This window comes from Solea senegalensis, linkage group LG6 (assembly GCF_019176455.1).
Source record: "Solea senegalensis isolate Sse05_10M linkage group LG6, IFAPA_SoseM_1, whole genome shotgun sequence".
In the NCBI taxonomy this organism is placed as follows: Eukaryota; Metazoa; Chordata; class Actinopteri; order Pleuronectiformes; family Soleidae; genus Solea; species Solea senegalensis.
This window is the reverse complement of record NC_058026.1, coordinates 8,065,159-8,084,269: the sequence shown is the minus strand read 5'-3', so window position 1 is coordinate 8,084,269 and position 19,111 is coordinate 8,065,159. Positions and strand designations below refer to the sequence as shown.

Here is a 19,111-nt window from a genome sequence, read left to right as displayed (position 1 = left end):
TCTGTTCCTAGATCTGGAGGTCTATGTGCTAAACACGGAGGCGGACATACAGGACCTGACGTTCCCACACTCCTATGACAGCGACAGCATCTTGCAGATATCTGCAGTGGCTCTGCAACAGTACAGCAACAATGGTGTGTGGCATAAGACTAAATAACATTTTGTAAATCTCAGTATTGTAGATGGGATGTGGAAAGAGACACTAGTTTATCTCCATGTATTAAAGTTATGGAACAGGATATAAATGTCATCATGTTTTCTTCCCCCTCTACCCTTTTCCTCTTAGGCCAGGTAAAGCTGGTCCTTTCTCTCTATAAGAACTTGGGCTCCTTCTTGACAACCCAGAATTCAACTCTACGACTTGGGCTGGGGCTTGGCCAGGGCTCCGAGGTCAGACGTAAGAGCCTGGTGGTCAACTCCCATGTGATCTCTGCCTCTGTGCACAGAGGATCCAACAGAGTGTACCTCTCCGAGCCAGTCATCTTTACTCTCCGGCACCTGCAGGTCTGTTTGGAAATCCGTTTACCTCGTAATTAATGCCCAGAAAAGAGCTAATTCCTGACAACTGTGCACTGACGATGTGGTCATCGGGTGTATTGGTCTGTTTGTCCGTCTAGCTGGAGAACCACTTTGGCCCCAACTGCTCCTTCTGGAACGCTTCGGGGGTCTCTGGGAGCGGCAGGTGGTCGACACAGGGCTGCCGCCTGTTACACACCAACAACACACACACTACCTGTGCCTGCAACCACCTGTCCAGCTACGCTGTCCTCATGACATATCAGCAACCTGCTGTGAGTTAAATGCACGCCACAGCCACAGACAGTGGTTCTCAAAGGTTTTACACCAAGTAGCACCTTTATTGACAACGTTAAAATACAGTGGTGTGAGTAGGCCGAGCAACGACAGCTTCAGACTTTTCACAGGAGGCAGATTTATTCCCAAAAAGGTCATTTGCTCTCTCATCATCCTCCTCTTCCTCACATATACTTCACATAGAGTGCAATTGGATTAAGATGGAGCAAAAGATAATATAAAAAGATAAGGTAACTCATTCTCGTCATTCATTTTCCTTTTGTACACACTTGTAAAATAGTATTTATTTCAGATTTACCTCCAAGTACCACCAGAGGAAGCTCATGCACCACTGGTGGTACACGTACCACAGTCTGAGAACCATGGCCCTACAACATTTGAGACTTGAAAACAGCTGCATTAACATTTTTAGATATCAAAGTCCACCTATGCACGCATGCATTGTGGGACAGTTCGACTTTGCCTTCGCTGCACTCTCCAAAATACTCCAAATTTTGGTTTAGTTTAATAACGCTGGTGTGCACATGAATCCGTTCGATGAATGAAAGCGTGAGTAGAGCTTTTTTTTCTTGTTTTCTCTGTCTCTACCTGTCACTCACGCAAACCCACAGACACAGACGTAGGGATGGGACAATGCTACTTTTTTTGTGTCCGATACCGATATCACAAACTCGAGTATCTACCGATACCGATATTAGTCCGAAGCTGTGAAAAACACATTGGTGCCATCATTTCAAAGACATAATTCTCCAGCTGTAGTTGTGACTCTAAAGCTAAAAGGCTTTCGCTGATTTTTATTTACATTTGTACAGTCTGTGCATAGTGAGGCTTGTGATGTATAGGATTTTGACACAGACGCATGCACACACAGACACGCACACATACACCCATCTGTACAGTCAGACGCGTGAAAACATGAATGTTGTTCTCGCAAACAGAAATCATGTCAGTGTGTATTTGCATATCAGACAGGGAAGGAGAAAGATGTGTTGGCAAGTTGTTCAACAGCCTAACACCTCCACATAATGCTCTCAAACCTGCGTCAACACATGTCCCCAACATTCATACATGCTCTCCCTGCAATCACATTTAAGAAAGGATTCTTTCTCTGTGTTCCAGTTTGGGGCTGGTGTAGAAGAGCTCCTGGTCTATGTGATTTCTTGGGTCGGCATCTCTGTAGCTCTGGTGTGTTTAGCCACCTGCCTCACAACCCTGTGCTGCCAGGGGGCAGCCTGGCACACGGACCACAGCACCATCCACTGCAACTTGTGGGCCAACCTGCTCATCACTGAGCTGCTCTTCCTTGCCGGTGCCAACAAGACACAATACACAGTGAGTGCACATCGTGGACTGACATGCCGCGTAGCAGTGAAAAGTATTTATTAAAAAAAGGCGAAAGGTGTATAATTTCTTTTTTTTTTTCTCTTCCTGACTTCACATTTTCAGGTTGTGTGCTCTATTGTTGCTGGCTTGCTGCACTTCTCGCTACTCTCAGTGTTTTGCTGGTTGTGTCTGGAGGGGGTGGAGCTGTATCTGCTACAGCGGGAGGTGTTTGAAGGTCGTAACTCCAGGAGGAAGTATTTCTACCTGTGTGGCTACTCTATTCCTGGCCTGGTGGTGGCTGTGTCTGCAGCCATAGATTTCAGAGGCTACGGCTCGAAGATGGCGTAAGTTGACTTGACTATGTGCGAGCGTGTGTGTGTGTGTGTGTGTGTGAACAGTCCTTACATCTGTATATTTGTGTGCTTCTTTGTGTGTAGATGTTGGCTACGAACAGACAACTACTTCATCTGGAGTTTCCTCGGACCTGTTGCTGTCATTATAATGGTGAAAATTCATGTTAAACTTTTCATGTAGCCTTGGTAATTAATCATAATGGCATATTGATCCATTATTTAGGGATGGATATTTGCCTGTGTTTGATATTTTCTCCTTTTTCTTTGCCTCAGTTGAACCTTATTGTCTTGGTGATGACCTTACACAAGATGCACAGCACCGCTGCTTTGAAGCCAGACTCCAGTCGCCATGACAACCTTAGGTTAGTATGTCGATAAGAGTGCAGAGTTCATCGTGTTTTGAGAAGCGTTGGTATCGTTTATTAGCATAACACAACAGTGTAGGATTTATAAACATTAAAAATCCTGGATTAAGAAAACCAAATTTATATGTTAACATCTCTTGGTTTGTACACAGTGCTGCACGGTGGAATAACACTGAATCAAACCAGATGAAAGAGAAAAAGAAACTATATGTAAAAATGGACTAGATTCTGGTATGAATGATGTACCTTTGAAAAAAAACCAGTATGAAATGCACAGCAGCAGTCTCGCCAATAAAAACATATAACACCATTAAACTCTATCTCTGCATCATTTGGAGTAAGAAAGCTGTCAAACCTTAGATTCGCTGTATAAATGAAAAATAAAGAACAATTAAAGTTTATTTCCCTTTTACAAAAGATAAAGGAAAGAAAGTGTGGGTATTGCTCATGACTTTGTATTTTGCACACAAATTGAGGGCGGCACTCGGGAAGGTTCTTCTCCATGTATACTACATGATGCTTTGTGAATCAACAGTTAATTTTGATTTCTCAGTTTGTCAGAATGGAAAATGAAATGTCACTTATCTGTGTCCTCTCCAGGGCTTGGGCAGTGGGCTCCCTGACACTGCTGTTCCTGCAGAGTGTCACCTGGTCATCAGGCCTGATGTTCCTGGCTGCTCCATCTCTCCTCCTGGCGTATCTCTTCTCCTCCCTCAACACAGCACAGGGCCTGCTCATCACCATTCTACACTGCAGCCTGGCCAGGAAGGTCTGGCTCTTAGTATTATCATGATTTTTAATAACTTACATACATATACAAAGGATGTCACAGTATTCATGAAATAGTCGAAATAAAATTATGATGTAACAGCAAAGTTGAATGCATTTTTTAACAATTCAGTGGGGACCTTACGGGCATTTAGTAAAAATAAGACATGTTAGTGTAAATCATTTTAGGAATGAAAGTTTAGAGGTAATAAAGCCAGGATTGCCTAATAGAGGCAAAGATGATTAAGGGTTTTCACATTTGACCTTGTCATTATAAACTGCATCAACATGTTAACCAATAATATCATGTTTGTACATTACATGCAGGGTCAGAAGGACTACGGCCGATGCCTCCGTTTCTCGCAGTGCTGTGCAACTTCCTCCTCCAGCTCTCCGGACTCGGTAAAGGGTTCTGCCCTGCGGTCCAACAGCCGCTACACCAGCAGCCAGAGTCGGAGAGCCACTGCTAACCGTCAGGTACAAGACACTGGGCCTCTCCGTGTCTTTCTCCGTCTTCTCTCTCTGAATCAGTTCTGACCTTGTTTGCTCTCTATGGTCCAGAGTCGCATCAGGAGGATGTGGAACGACACAGTTCGCAGGCAGACCGAATCGTCTTTTATCGCCGCGGACGTGAACAATACTCCCACTCTTAACCGAGGTGGCACTCATTTTTCTTTCGTCTTTTTGACTTCAGCTTTGTGGGTGAGGGATGTGGATTTCATTTTCTCCCTCTCCTCTTCTCTATTCTCAGCCGCTCTGGGAAATCATTTCCTTACTAATCCAGTGTTGCAGACTCATGCTGGAGCCTCTCCTTATGACACGATGCTGGCCCAGGGTTACAATCAACCCTTCACCTCCACAGGTGCTTCTTCATATTCTGTAGCTCTGTGTGTGTGTGTGTGTGTGTGTGTGTGTGTATCCTTTCTATTCTTTGCTCTTTGGTGTCCTAACTCGGACTTTATATTTGTTTTTGCAAAATTCTTGACTATTATAATTCTCCAAAGTAGTCTTAAGACTTTTGCACAGTACAATTTTGTATCATTCCTGTTTCTGTACAATTTGAGTGTTTGGAAGCCAAAGGTCACTTATTTTTGTCTCGTTGTTGTGATTTCAGTTTTTGAGTTTGAATTGTTTTTGTCATTTACTTGTCTTTGAACTTCTCCCTCTCTGTCTCTCTGTCTCTGACGTGGAGCAGTAGGAACCTTCAGAAACAAGCCGAGTATGAGCCTCTTTCTTGTGCTCTCTTGAATCATTGAGCGCCACTTCAGTTCATATAAGTGCGATGTAACTACTCATAGACCATGAAGATATAATAAACATCTCGTTCATGTCACTACAAACTGAACATTTCATGAAATAATATTCCCTCAATCATTTTGGTAAAGTTACACCCTAAGTCGGCACAGGAACACTCATACATTACCTCATGTACATCCCCTCATGTATATCTTTAATGGCGTCCTCATCCTTTTGTAACTAATATCCTTCCATTTCTCCCAACAGAGGGAAGTGTGTCACAGAGCCAGGAGTCCTGTGGGTTGGACAGTGTGTGTCTCAATGGAGGCTACACCCCCAACACCTTCACTCTGCATGGTCTTGGGACAACGCCTGGGTCCCGAGCTGGAGTTGTTGGCAGCACTGACCTTCTGAGGGAAGGAGGCGTCGGGATAGGAGGGGATGACATCTCGCCAGGCCTCCTCACCCCCCATGGAGCTTCAGATCTGGGCAGTAGCACCGGAATGCGCCGGAACTTGTCCGACGCGGCGGCCCTCGAGAAGATGATCATCTCTGAGCTGGTGCAAAGCAACCTTAGGCCCTCGGTGCCCATGCCTGTTCCTCCCGAGCGCTACGGAAGCCTGGCGAGGCCTCATCACCACGACAGGGCAGCTGTCACTCATGCCGCCACGCTCACTCGACACACGCAGCCGCCCCAAGAGGGCTGGGCTGCCACCATGCAGCCGAGCACATGTCACAACGCACAAGAGGGCTGGGCGCACGCGAGGCAACACACACAAGAGGCTGAGACGCACTCCACCACACGCGGACAGGATCATGCCACAGCGCCGCGCTTACAAGATGGCTGGTCACAGGCGCGCGCTTCCGGAGAGTCGGAGTCCCGCGAGCTGCTTAAAGACGGGGACAAATTGCAGCTGCAAGGCACTCTGGGTCGCCGCGGCCTCCAGGACAGGCAGCAAACGCGTCCCCCAGATGTTCAGGCCCGGCCCTACTCCACCCTCAGCCGCACACCTGGCACTTTGTCCCGTCACCGCAGCACAGTGGAGACAAGTGGAGGGATGGACAGAGAGAGAGAAAGGGAGAGAGACTGGGATCGATACCGAGACAGGCCACTTCCCCCTCCTCCTCCCCCTCCACCCCAGGAGTCCGAGCCGCTGTACAAGGCTCTGGAAGAGCCGCTGTTGTTGAAACAGAGGGAGGCAAGTATAGAGACGTGGAGAGGCGTCCAGGACAGAGAGAAGGACGAGACTTTTCATGTAAAAAGGGATGGCATGATGGACGACTGGAGGGGAGGGGTTGAGAGAGGGCGGGACGAGCCTTTTACCTCTCAGAAGAGAGATAGGGAGATGGACAATTGGAGGGGTGGCATAGAAAGAGGGAGGGAGGAACCTCATCTGCTGGAGAAAAGAGATGGACGAATGGAGGTGTGGCGAGGAGGAGCAGAGGCCGAACAGGAGACTTTCATCACCCAGAAGAATGATTTTGCGATTGAGGGATGGAGAAGTGGGATGGACCGAGAAAAGGAAGAAACCTTGTTTTTAACAGACAGAGATGGATGGAGAGCAGGGGTTGAACGAGAGAATGAGAAACAGAAAGATAGAGTGCTGGATGTATGGAGAGGAGGGGTGGATATAGACAGGGAGGAATCTTTCCTGTTTGAGAGCAAAGATGGAGGTCTCGATGGGAGGAAAAGAGGGAAAGATAGAGGATCCCTTCGGTATCATGGCGAACGAGAGGATTCAGACAGCTTTGCTTTGCCTTTGACGCCTGATCTCGACCTTGATCCTGACTCCTCACCAATCTACGCCAGAGAGTCTAACCCCTCTCCGCTCTACCCGGGGGACCGAAGCTCGCCACCACTTAGCATCTTCCCCCGGAGCTCTCCGCCGACAAATATCTTCGCTCCACGAGACACCAACTCGCCCCCCAACAACCTTTACTCCCGACACTCCCCACAAGTGTACAGCCGAAGCAGCTCTCCTCCTCGCTTCTACACCCGCACCTCCCCGCCAACCCTCTCGTACCCCGACAGCAGCCCTGAAGGTCCAGAGGAGGTCAGCCCCACCGGCCCACCTCAGCGCCCTGCCCTGGAACTGCCCTACAGCCTGGGGCGACCCCCGCTCGGACCGCGGCCCAATCACCTCCAGACCTTCTACCAGCCGCCGCCGCTGGCCTCCAATGGAGAAGCAGTGTACACCACAGAGCCCACCTCGGAGGGAGAGGATGGACAGATGCAGCGGGTGACGAGCCTGTGACTAGGGCGGTGGTGATCGGGTCATAGAAAACAAGGAGGAGACGAAAGATGATGATAATAATAACAGCAAACAATGATGATCGTCACACTGAATGAAACGTTGATTACGAGGATAATGAGGAGAAATGAAGAAGGTAACAACCACGAGAGTGACAGTGATGGCTCCTCCCTGCTTCTATCTCCTGATCACCACGAGACTTCCCCCTTTCCATGTTTTGTTACTTTTCTATGACTGTGATCCATTTCTAACTCTCCCTGCACCTCTTCCTCTCCCCTTTTCTCTCCCTCCTGAAACCCTGCTGTGTCTTCCCATCTCATCAGTGCTTATATCCTTATTGGCCCATAGTCTAAGTTTCTAGCCAATCATTGGCCGGGTGTTTCCCTTCCCTGTAGCAAGCAAACGGTGTGTCAAAGAAGCACTTGTGTGTTGCCAAAAAATCCTTTCAAAGAACATGTGCATGACTTTATAGTGGCTTTACATGGCTACATACTGTAGGAGGAAAAGTGCTAACGTGCGAGTGTCAGCATACGTGCGAGTGTCTAGCTTGATGAGCATGCGTGTGTGAGCGTGTGTGTGTGCGTGTGTGTGTATGTTTGTGAGAGAGAGAGAGAGAGAGACAGAGCGAAATAGAGAGTGTGTATATATATACATCATTCTTGTATAATTAATGTATCACAGTGAAGCATTTTATCAACATTGACTGGGGGGCTTCTTCTTACACACACACACACACACCCCCTGCTACTGATTTTGAACTCTTGACCAATCCCATTTCACTTAAAAAGCCAAAAGCTCCGCCCCCTCCTTCCTCCAACCTCCACCTGCCAGTAACTGTTGGTGATGGGACTCGTTTGCCATGGAGTTTGTCATAGCAACAGAACTCTTGACTCCAGAGCCAGAGATCATATAAAACCTCAAAACTTTTCTGCAACCCCCGAGATCCTTGTACATACTGACCTCTGAAGTGTTCTGATTGTCTTGTATTGCTATTGAAGTTCAAGTAAACATGTGAAATACACGCTTTTGTCTTTCTGTTTTGTGTGGCTGTACAGAGAGCTGGAGGGTTCCCGGGGGGAAAGAATAGGAAGAAAATATATGGAATAAAGAGGATTAAGCAGCAGTGTAAAAAGAAATATCACTGAGGTACAACTATTGATGATGATGATGATGCACTGAAGAAGGTTCCATCAAAAAAGTCTCTCACATACTGTATGTACAGTCTCATGGGATTGGTCTAGTCAACACTTCTGCTTTGGATGCTTATTTTCCTTTGTTGTATTACTACTTGTGAAGGATTTCTTTCACCAGTGATGGTGAAAGAAAAGGGGATATTTTAATCTTTCTAGGAGCTTTATCCCTGGAGAGTAAACAGAAATGATAGCAAAGTTAGGTCCGAGCACATACTGAATTATTACAAGATGAACTGCAGTGGTGTGTGGACTCATGTTTATGTCAAATATTATGTTATTATTATTATTATTATTATTATTACAATAAAAAAATCTGAAGACTGTTTTTTTGTATTTATGTCGTGCACTTAAAGCTGCACTAATCAACACTTCTAGTTTAATAAACCAGTCAAATGACATGAAATGTGTGTAATGTGAAATGTGTCACATTTTTAAACCATGTTTAAGTTGTTTTTGTTTCACTGCCTGTGACTTTAGACACTGCCTGATCCCACCAAATGGCAGCCATGTTAAGTTTGTGGACTGTTGCCATAGTTACTTGAACTTCAGGTTGAACAGTGACGGCAGAGATATTATTTTTTTTAATAAAGTGTCTAATGTTAATATTTAAGAAAAAAATTCGCAGCATGAACTGAGATTTTAAAGAAATTCTTTTTTCCTTTAATGGTCAGTGCGATTCTGGACTATTTAGTAAATCTGTTCATATTCATTATGAAATCCAACCGAGAAGCAGTAGCATAGAGAATGTACTCCTCCAACACTTGTCATATTCAAGAGACACTTTCACATCAGTAACTGCTAACAAAATACTCTCCGAGGCTTCAAACCTTGGAGAGTACCCAGGACTAAATGGCACAAGTTAATAAAGCTAGTTCCGCTTTTATAATTCTTTCAACAGTACCATTATATCCACAGTGTTTATGTAGAAAACATAACAGTTATGCGTGTTTGTATGAAATACTTTACATTTTATACCAAAGACTCAATTAATAATATTAATGTGGATGTGTCAAAAAGTGCTCGTACAAACAACTGTATACATTTACAGGTATAGTGGTAGTAGTGTGTTTTTCTTTCAGTCTCGTCTCACAGGTAAGTATCACATGTCGAGGTCCGTCACAAGGACAAAGCGGTCAAGTGCTCAGGCTGCTTTTAAGTCTCTCCAGCTGCAGTGTGGGTACAGTTTTCAGCATCCTCCCTCCCTCCTTTCTCACTGTTCATATACGCAGTAGTATGTCCTTTTCTTTTGAGCCACAGGCAAACGCTCACCATCTCTTTCCTTCACTCTGAGCGCTGAGGTATGTGGTTTGACTTCACAGGAAATGGCCTCGCATTCTTCCAATCTCTCGTCTGTCTGCACCAGACTGCGGGCCACAGGTGGGCCTTGGTGCCACAGAGGTCTGTGTGAGTGATGTTTAGCAGACAGAATGATGGGGTGACAAGGCGGCGTTAAAGGTCTCAGTGGGAGACAGATCTGGACTGCAGCTTTTAAACATGGATGAGATGTGGAAGGCCTGTGAAGACACGGACACAGAGACAGAGGCCAACTTAAGATGAACATGTCTGAGGCGTGGACATGAACAAGAAAAATACAGGCAGACGGGGTATACTGACCACCCAGTAAGCGGTGAGGGCTCCCTGTATGTAGCCCGTTAGCACATCGGACGGGTGGTGCCGGTAATCTGAGATCCGAGTCAAACCTGTGTAGAACGCGAGCACAACCAGGAAGAACTGCAGTGCAGGTCTCAGCAGGCGAGCCCCTCGCCAAGTCCACCGTGCCTGCAGATAAAACTGCAACAAACAATGATATTTAATGCACGGAACAGAATGCAGTCTTAACAATTCGGTTTGATCAAGTGCATCTTATCAATATTATCTCCTTGCTATTTTGATGAACACTCCATATACTGGCCCTTTTTGACATGTTGGCATGGTTAAGGTGACTTAACTAAGTGGATGTAGTCTTCTGTCTTACCAGTTGATGCTAACCAGTTGGTAATAATTTACCAGGGAGTGGCTCTGCTGGTTGGAAAGGAGAAAGAAGAGTTCATAGTCTCAACTCTGTCAATTTTGTACTGGACACCAGTATGCGAATGGATCTCAAAACTTCATAATGGGAGTGGAGATCCGATTCTTATTGGTGACATCACATACAGGTTGCAACTTGAGTTCAAACCGAGCAACATAATGGGGAAGAAAGGCAATTTAAGTAACTCTTGGTTGTTGGAGTATTTCAGAAACTGCTAATCTGCTGGGATTTTCAAATATATCTCTATGGTTTACAGAGATTGGTCCAAAAAAAAGAGAAGGAGGAGAATGGCCAGCACTGGTTTGAGATGACTGATAGTCAACCGTCAACTCAAATAATCACGAGTTACAACCAAAGCACGAAGGAGATCTGTGGACACACACCGCGTGCCACTCCTGCCACTCTGTTAGGTGGTCATTTGTACCTAATAAACTGGCCAGTGAGTGTATACATAACTACTGAGTCATCTTGTGTCTACATTCTGCTGCTGAGTCACCTCTTTCAACTTTCTTTCCCCGCTCAGTTATATATTTACAATTAATATAGTAGTAAATATTGTAATATTGACTGTTAAATAGTTTGATGGATGACACAATTATGCCAATCATATTCTCTGTCCTTCACAAAAACATGATCTAGCACCAAATGATATATATGTACTGTATATATGCACGTGTGTGTGTTGGTGACGGTGGTGATCGTCTCTCTTCGTAAATTGCTCGTAACTTAATGAAGTCATTCTCCTTCCAAAATGATCGTCGAGCACTATCGTGACATGAGGAAGTCATGACAGTTGGGGAGACCACTGCAGATACACACACACACACACACACACACACTGTCATATGCAGGCACTTGCATGTACAAACGCAGGCTTTGATAAACACATATAAATGCAGGCTCTTACACACTAACACATTCACACAATAGAGGAGAGCAGTGAGGCGGTGAGGCGAGGTCACACTCCTCCCACAGCAGAACAAAGCTGTCTCTGTTTATCCCATTCCTCCATTCAGTCCTTCTCTCTCTCCCTCTCTTTCTCTCGTTCTCTTTCTCTCCCCATTTCGCTCTCCCTCTCCTCTTTCATGCTCAGTCTTTTTTGCAGCTAACTGGGCTGAGATGGGTCCCTGTTTCATTCTCTCTCTTTTCATAGAGAAATAGTTATTGGAAATTGGAGAGACAGTAAATTGGGTTTGCCAGTATGTGTGTGTGTGTGTGTGTGTGTGTGTGTGTGAGAGAGAGGAATAGACTGATAGAAATACTCACTGCTAAATAGAGCATTGTGTACATGGCAAAGGAAGCGTGGCCTGAGAAGAAGGACTTCCTGCAAAAAAATGAGCAAGAAACACACAAAAGAGCAATTACATTTTTTTTCATATTTTCATAAAAACATAAATGACATCACATACAGTTGATGCCGTATGATATTCACTCACACTATTGGTCCAATACTGGTCAAAATCACTGGATCGAGTAAAAACAAACAAAAAAACAATACAATACATATGAATGCTCCAGTAATTACTGACTGTAAAGACGTGGGCTTCTTTAGAGGAGCTGAATATTTATTTTATAGTTGGAACATTGTGTTTTTGAAATGGCCGGTTTTCAATGAGTGCAAATGTGTTGTTAAAAGCTTTAGTGATTTAAGAGATGACTGCATCAGATTAATATTGGTATTCTGCTATGGATTTTTGTTATGAGTTATTGGAGAACTGTTCTTTACTTTCTTGTATATGTCTTGTATATTTTTGTGTATTTTTTCCACATGTAAATATTTTGAAGTTGGGACATTAAAAGGGCCTTAAATGAACACTACTAGAATATGGGTAGTATTTTTTAAATATTGTGCTTCTCAACGTCAGTTTCCCCTGAGTCGAGAAATATCGTTACGTGCCCACCAGTGACACTTGGTCCGAGGCTTGAAACTGCAACGCTAATTCCACACTCGTTAGGGGGCGGGACCTCATTCCCAGAATGTAAACTGTGTCCGCCATCTTTGCTAACAGTTGCTCTAACAGGAGCAAGTGTCACGACTGACGCTATCATTGTTTTCACCCATGTTTAGAGGAGTTATTAGAAAAAAACCCAGCAACAGGTAAATATTCAAAATCAACGATATCTGAAGGGAAAAATCCACCGCTGACATACAGTACCTTGCCTCTTCCTCTGACCGGTGATCAGACTGCCGGCAGCTCACTGTCGCAACGTAGCTCCCCGGTGTGCAGTTGAGTGACGCATAGGTGACACCGCACACGGACAGGAAGTGCGGCCGCAGCCGCCCCACGCTCAGTTTGGCCATATTGGTCAGTGATTGGCCGACGCAGCAGCCAAACAGGAAACAACCCAGCTCCTTGTACAGACGGGACACGTACAAGTTTGTGACGAAGGCCTTGGAGCTGACGCCTTGGAAACGCACCCTGTAACACTCCCCAAGGGCGATCTGGAGGTGAGCACGTACATGGAACAGCTATTGTACAGTCGTCCTCGTTCTCAGCGCACCGTGACACGGTGTGATCGGTGAATTAATATGTACTCACTGTGACGCCGGTGATGATGATGCCGCCAGCGATGAGTAACTCATCTGGTATGGCCTCTTGTGGCAGATAAGGATAGGTGATGCTGGGGTCCCCACACATGAAGCCTCTTCTGTAAGGACTCACTGCCTTCAGCTCACATGCAAAGAAAGGAATGGAGGCTGCAGAGAGGGAGAAATATCAGAGGAACAGACAATATGATTTGATATTACAAGAATCCCTAGAAGACGCACGGATATCCCTCTTTGTGGTGCGATGAGTGAGAGACATCAGAGGATGTGTTGTCTGGAGTAGAGCTTCACAGAGACGAGCCAAAGTCAGAAATAAATCACAGCAAAGGCGAGTTAATTAACACATTTCAATTTGCACCAAAAGGTTACTGAGGGTTCGACACCCAGCGTCATTGCAACTGTGAAGCCTTTGACTCGTCATGCAGCAGATTGTCTCGTATCAACAAGAAACGAGTGGGTGGCACAAATATGAGGCTTTAATAAAAACTGACGTACGGGTTCCGAGGAAAGGGGAGAAGGCCGGACAAGTAGGGGTATGTAGTTTTACAACAAAACCAGGGTGGGAACCAGAACTTTTCTCTTGAGAAGCTAACAAGTTTGACAGCCGAGAGGAATGTGAGGGTCACCACAGTGCTGCTCAACTGGGACCAAAGATGTCCAAGCAACTGGAGAAAACTCCCATGTCCTGACTGAGCGCAGACGGAATCAGCTGAGAATGTAAATAGAGATAAAGCATAAACTGTGCGTGTGTGTGTGGGTTTGTTGTTGTTGAGTGGAGAGAGAGGAATTAGTTGTTTGTGACTTCAGTTCAACTTTTTCCTACGAAACAAAGAGTAACTGCAGCAGCAGTCCAGAGCCAGAACCGGCCTCACACTGCCTCTGTTTGTCTCTGTGTGTGTATTTGTTACCCCTAACCACCTTTTCTGGCACAAACACTGACCTTGTCAGAACTGGTTGTTCTCATAGGGACCAAAACCTGGTCCTATTGAGGCAGAACCCAAATTCTAAGGTTAAGTTCAGGCTGTAACTGCTTAGGGTAAAGTGCTTTGTTCAGGCTGCAAGGACATTTTGTGAAAGTGAGGACAGTGAGGCTCATCCTCACGTCCTGTCACACCTTAACAAGGCTGGTTAGACATGGAGACTTTGTTGTAGGGTCAGAGGAATTGGGTTTAGGTTCAGGGTTTGGATCAGACATGGAACTGTGATGCTAGCGATTATGGTAAGGTCATAAAGAATGCATGACGTCTACGAGTGTCCTCACTCAGTACGTTGTACACAAATGTGTGTCTGTAGAGAGATAGGTGGAAGAGACACGACAGCTATAGAGACATCTTGCAGCCGACGCTCCCTCCCTCCTGCTCATGTCCAATTTGTTAACACACTCGCTCCCCATCCAGCTTTTTCCAATTAGCCAACATTACATAACCACCATCCTGTTACACATAGGAAAACAGGGGAGGAGGGATCAGCAGTTGCAGTCATGACAGGCAGTCAGTACTCATGGATCGTGCATTTATTTTATTTATACCAAACACAATTCCCTATGGCTCAACTCCCTGAGAACGACAGGTTGTCATGGAAACTGTAGAATTCCCCAGGCAATGCACAAACCAGCTGGCACGGTATCGGGAGCGCGCATTAGTGGAAACCCATGCATGGCCAAAGATACATGTTGATTGAGAAAGTCTCTTTCTTTCATTCTTTCTTTTCCAACCTGTAGTAAATGTGCTGCAGGCCCACATGTCTGAGCATCGTGTTGGAATGCAGCCTCTGACTGTCTTTGTTGACCAACATAAAAAGAGATGGAAACAATGTGGAACAGAGCTGGAAAGAACTTCATTGGTGAGGTTTAGCCTCATCTCCACAGAGGAACTCGCCTATAGTGGAAAAAGCTCATTTCCTTGTGCACTTGGCAGATCATTCATTTCGACAGGAACCAAAAACAACACTTAGTAATCTAAAGCATTCCAGTGCAAACATGCTCCACTCTGACTCTATTGGCAGCCTGTAAAGGTTTCACAAACATGGTGAAGCTTTGTTATTCTGTTGAGAAGTGAAGTTAATTACCAAGGAAGAGGCACAGGAGGTCCAAGCCGACCAGAAGTTTTCGTTTAGATAAAGCTGCTCCAGAAATGTCTAAGAGTTTCTTCCCACCGCTGTTCTCCATCCTCATCCCTGCTGCTGCTGCTGCTGCTGCGGGCGGGCTGCTCTTGTGGTTGTCCGCCACTTTAAGATGCAGCTCCGCGTTGGAGGCGGACACACCGCCGCTCTGCGGCCCAAACCCATCCAACATGAACATGACCACGAGCTCGGAGCAGAAAAAACACAAAACTTGTTGTCATCAGACACTGTGGGAGCGTCCTTGAACTGCTGAGCTGCAGGGAGACTGAACATATGCGCCGGCTGTCCCGCTGCACACGTGCTGTCAAAGTTCTTCTCTTTTTTGTTGTCGTCATACAATTTGGATTTCATCACAGAGTCTGCGAGGCTCGTCCCGACTCGTCGCGGGACGCAGTCACCTTGAAGGGATGCCTCAGGATGGAGAGAGAGGGAGAGAGAGACAGAGAGAGAGAGGGAGAGAGAGAGGGCACAAGCATGTTGCTAAACTCTGTGTGTGTGTGTGTGTGATGACTACAATTTGACTAACCAGCATCAACTCATCGCCACATTTCCATGATTCACAAAGTAATTGACATAAAGAAACACAACATTTTCCACCACACGTCAAACATAAGTATAAGGAGTATGACTTTAGCCCCGACACCGTCACTTCTTAAAGGCTTCAGATTTACACTGGCAAAGGAAATGTGACAATTTCCGTGTTTCTTGGGGCGCGGTGTCCTCTCCGCCTCTATTGATCCCTAAAGTTTCACAGCAAACACTTCAGCCATTTGTGAGATGGCAGATTTTTACTGTTTGCCCAATCACATAAGTGCCTGCTTACGGAAGCACATTGCATTCACTTGAAAAAAAGAGTCATTTATTTGTTGGTCTGTTTTCTGAGTAATTTATTTGTTGGTCTGTTTTTCTGAGTAATTTATTTGTTGGTCTGTTTTTCGGAGTAATTTATTTTTTGGTCTGTTTTTCGGAGTAATTTATTTTTTGGTCTGTTTTTCGGAGTAATTTATTTTTTGGTCTGTTTTTTTTTTCATAGTTGGTTTTTCTGAGTCATTTCCTTACCTGCTAACTACATAGATAACAGGTCTAATTTATATTGAACACTTCCCCAGAGGGGCACTCTCAAGAGGACCCGATCGGAAAAAGGGCCTTTCTGCATGGAGTTCAGTGATCGCAAGCGGCGAGCGGCATCACAAACCCCACCGCTGTATTTCAGTCCAGTGACACATGTTTTTATTAACTGATTCTAATGATTCAGTTACAGTGAAAACAACTGTCAAAACGAAGGCGGTTTTCGTGCAGCTGTGCAGTGATGACTCCACCCACGTTGAGTAGGTACTATTTTGTAGTGGAAAACCAACCAAAACCATGCTGTGCCGCGCCAAAGTTCTGATCTGTTGACAATGTCTGATACCCTCGTGTCTGTCACTCCCTTTTACAAGACATCAGGTTTCAGCGAAGACAGAATCAGGAATGCTCTTTATCTTTAACAAACATTTCATCTCAATAATGAGTAACCCCATCATTTATTATACCAGTGTCAAACCTTAGATTCACACTTATAATCTGGCAACACAAAGTAGTTCTTCCCAACAAAGTATAGCTGATCTACCCTTGCATGATTTATGAGTTCCAGACATTATTGGGAAACACACATTTCAAGAGATAAAAAAAGACGATCTCACTCCTCATGCCTGGAGGCTTTAAATATGAATCATCAAGGTGGAAACTGTCTCAAAAAATCTTTCCAGCAACATTTCTTCTCCTTTAGTAAACCTTTATTTGATCTGAATTTGCTAAATGGTTGTATAAGTATTGACACCACTGGATGAAGGATGTATAGACATTTTGAGGGTACAAGAGCATTACAGTAAATAGGTTCTTGTGATTGAAGTATAAACTTTTTGGAAAATTCTGGTAACATTTACAAATTCTTCCCTTTCTTTTCACTTCTTTTCTTTGACAGTGAAGTTGAGAGTCTGGGTAAAGGATGACACAATGGCCCGAAGGTAGTTTGCCGTTTGTAATGCGTGAAAAGGAAACGTTTCGTAATCTAGCTCTAAAAAAAAAAAGAGAATGGAGTAGTCTGTGACTGCACTTGTTTGGTTTTTTTTTGAGAGCAAAATTGCGTGTGCAGCAGAGATTTTGCAATACATGAGTTCTCTTGCTGTAGGGGGCAGTAAACACACCACCCATTTAATGTGTGTGTGTGTGTGGGAGGATGTTTCATCATATGAAGTGAAAATAGAATCAGCCACTTCCCTGTAAGAAAGTCCAGCACATGATGTTTGTTTTGTCATAAAAAGGCCAGAGCTTAATCCTGACCACAGAAAATCCGTGTGTGCGTGCGCATCCGTAAACTTTTGTGGGCGTAATAAATTGTCATTGAAGTGTAAAAAAAAAAAATGATATCATTTTCAGTTGTGTTATCAAGTGTTGTTGATAAAATGATAACATGATTAGAGCACAGCACCGAACTGACTCCTTCACTCTTCTTTTACTGACAAATGTGACAAAACAGTTTAATTAAACATTATAGAATTTACGGACAAGCAAAGTGGACTTGCCTTAAAACACGTCTTACAATTTCATGATTTACTTTATGCTCTTCAGTCCAATTAAGGGGATTAAGATAAGAGTGAAATAACAAAAAAAAATCACACACGCCCTGGCACTGATAAGTAATCAATATGAAGTGAAAGCATGTCCTGACATCATGCAAACCTTTGTGGAATTTAAATGTATGTGCGTTTGAAAATGTATAGCTTGTTTTGTGTGGTTAGTTTCACACGGGAACAAATACATTTGTGCTCTGTTTCCCCTCAGTCCTACAGGAACACATGACCTTCTTCAAACTGTCAGACTCGTTACGATAGACAGTCTCATTTTCTCTGTTTCATGCCGACTTCCCCATCTGTCTGTCACCTACCCACACACACAAACACTCCCCGCATTTTCCCAACATTTCGCAGTTGCCATTCCTTGTGATATTTAAATGAGTGAAGCATCACCGTGAATACATGTCATAAGACTTTGTGGAAAATTCTCCATGTTTGTCAACTTTTACATCTCTGCTACCACTGTTTCCTCCACCTGAGGGTCACGGGGGTTGCTGATGGACAGGTTGCCAGTCCATCAACAACCATTCATCCATCCAGTCTCACACCTACGGTCAATTTAGAGTGTCCAATTGCCCTAATCCTCATATTGCATGTTTTTGGACTGTGGGAGGAACCTGGAGAACCTGGAGAAAAATCTACTTTAGTTTGCTGTTAAAACAAACAAACAAAAAAAGTGTCCAAAGCTCCACCAAGGCAGCTGAGTTCACATCCATATACACATCACTGGCAAACTCTAATCATGTTTGCTTCCCCAGAAAATGACAAACAATAAGTAGCAAAAGTCATATAAAGTTTTCTTGTTCATGTTTTGGGTCAGATTGTATTTATTCAGGGCCCTGCAGTCACCTAGTTTCTCTCGAGGACCTTTATGTACGCCAATGGAAACACTCACTGCAGGTTAAAGATCTCATCTGTGCCCAAACAAGTTAACACAAGAGAGCAGTTTAACTGATGACACTAGATAAATCATTGCAGCACACTTCAGTGCCTCCATTTACAGTCGACTCAACAACGCAAAAACAAAACAACACTGTTTGTACACAATTTACGTGGAGAAAACACACAACCACCATTCACTCTCACAACTACGGTCAATTTAGTTCGGGGACACAGCACAATTTGATCTCAAGTGGGCGGGACCAGTAAAATAACAGCATATTAACCTATGAACAACAAGTACTCATTCACTGAGGAAAATAAGTGCAATTTCAACAATATTATGCCTAAATTGACCATTTACACGTGTGCAAACCTACAGATCGCAGTGGATCTATAAAGGCACAAACGTTTAGTCACAAGTATCTGTAAGTGAAAAATATAGTATTTCACATTGTGTTTGGATTCTAATCACAGTATGAGATTTTAACAAGTCTTGCAGGCCGGATTGGGCAGATCTATGGCTGACATTCTAGCCTAGCCTCTATAGGCTGTTTCCAATTTATTAGTACCACTGTACACACAACACTGGCTGGGGCTGTAGGAAGCTTGAAGC

General features: G+C 44.5%; 2 protein-coding genes across 6 annotated transcripts in view; one reads left to right on the top strand and one right to left on the bottom strand.

Annotated features, from left to right (window-relative positions):
• The window catches only part of LOC122770677 (adhesion G protein-coupled receptor L1-like), a 29,349-nt gene extending 21,218 nt beyond the window's left edge, over positions 1-8,131 (top strand). For 2 of the 5 annotated variants that reach the window (XM_044027669.1, XM_044027671.1), the window contains 13 exons: positions 12-134; positions 287-504; positions 618-791; positions 1,933-2,145; positions 2,245-2,480; positions 2,574-2,640; positions 2,763-2,851; positions 3,455-3,623; positions 3,950-4,099; positions 4,184-4,280; positions 4,374-4,484; positions 4,818-4,841; positions 5,126-8,131. In XM_044027669.1, the coding sequence (XP_043883604.1) occupies positions 12-134; positions 287-504; positions 618-791; positions 1,933-2,145; positions 2,245-2,480; positions 2,574-2,640; positions 2,763-2,851; positions 3,455-3,623; positions 3,950-4,099; positions 4,184-4,280; positions 4,374-4,484; positions 4,818-4,841; positions 5,126-7,113 (3,659 nt within the window). In that variant the 3' untranslated portion in view covers positions 7,114-8,131. The remainder of the gene's footprint in view (positions 1-11; positions 135-286; positions 505-617; positions 792-1,932; positions 2,146-2,244; positions 2,481-2,573; positions 2,641-2,762; positions 2,852-3,454; positions 3,624-3,949; positions 4,100-4,183; positions 4,281-4,373; positions 4,485-4,817; positions 4,842-5,125) is intronic. The other 3 variants (XM_044027673.1, XM_044027670.1, XM_044027672.1) reach the window with 2 other exon arrangements.
• An 809-nt stretch (positions 8,132-8,940) lies between these two features.
• Positions 8,941-15,448, bottom strand: LOC122770678 (phospholipid phosphatase 3-like). Its single transcript, XM_044027674.1, has 6 exons — positions 14,948-15,448; positions 12,873-13,030; positions 12,489-12,775; positions 11,599-11,656; positions 9,918-10,094; positions 8,941-9,817 (listed from the first exon to the last, which is right to left on the bottom strand). The coding sequence occupies exons 1-6, from the start codon at positions 15,177-15,179 to the stop codon at positions 9,719-9,721; spliced, it is 1,011 nt and encodes a 336-aa protein (XP_043883609.1). The 5' UTR covers positions 15,180-15,448; the 3' UTR covers positions 8,941-9,718.
• Positions 15,449-19,111: the final 3,663 nt, after the last annotated feature.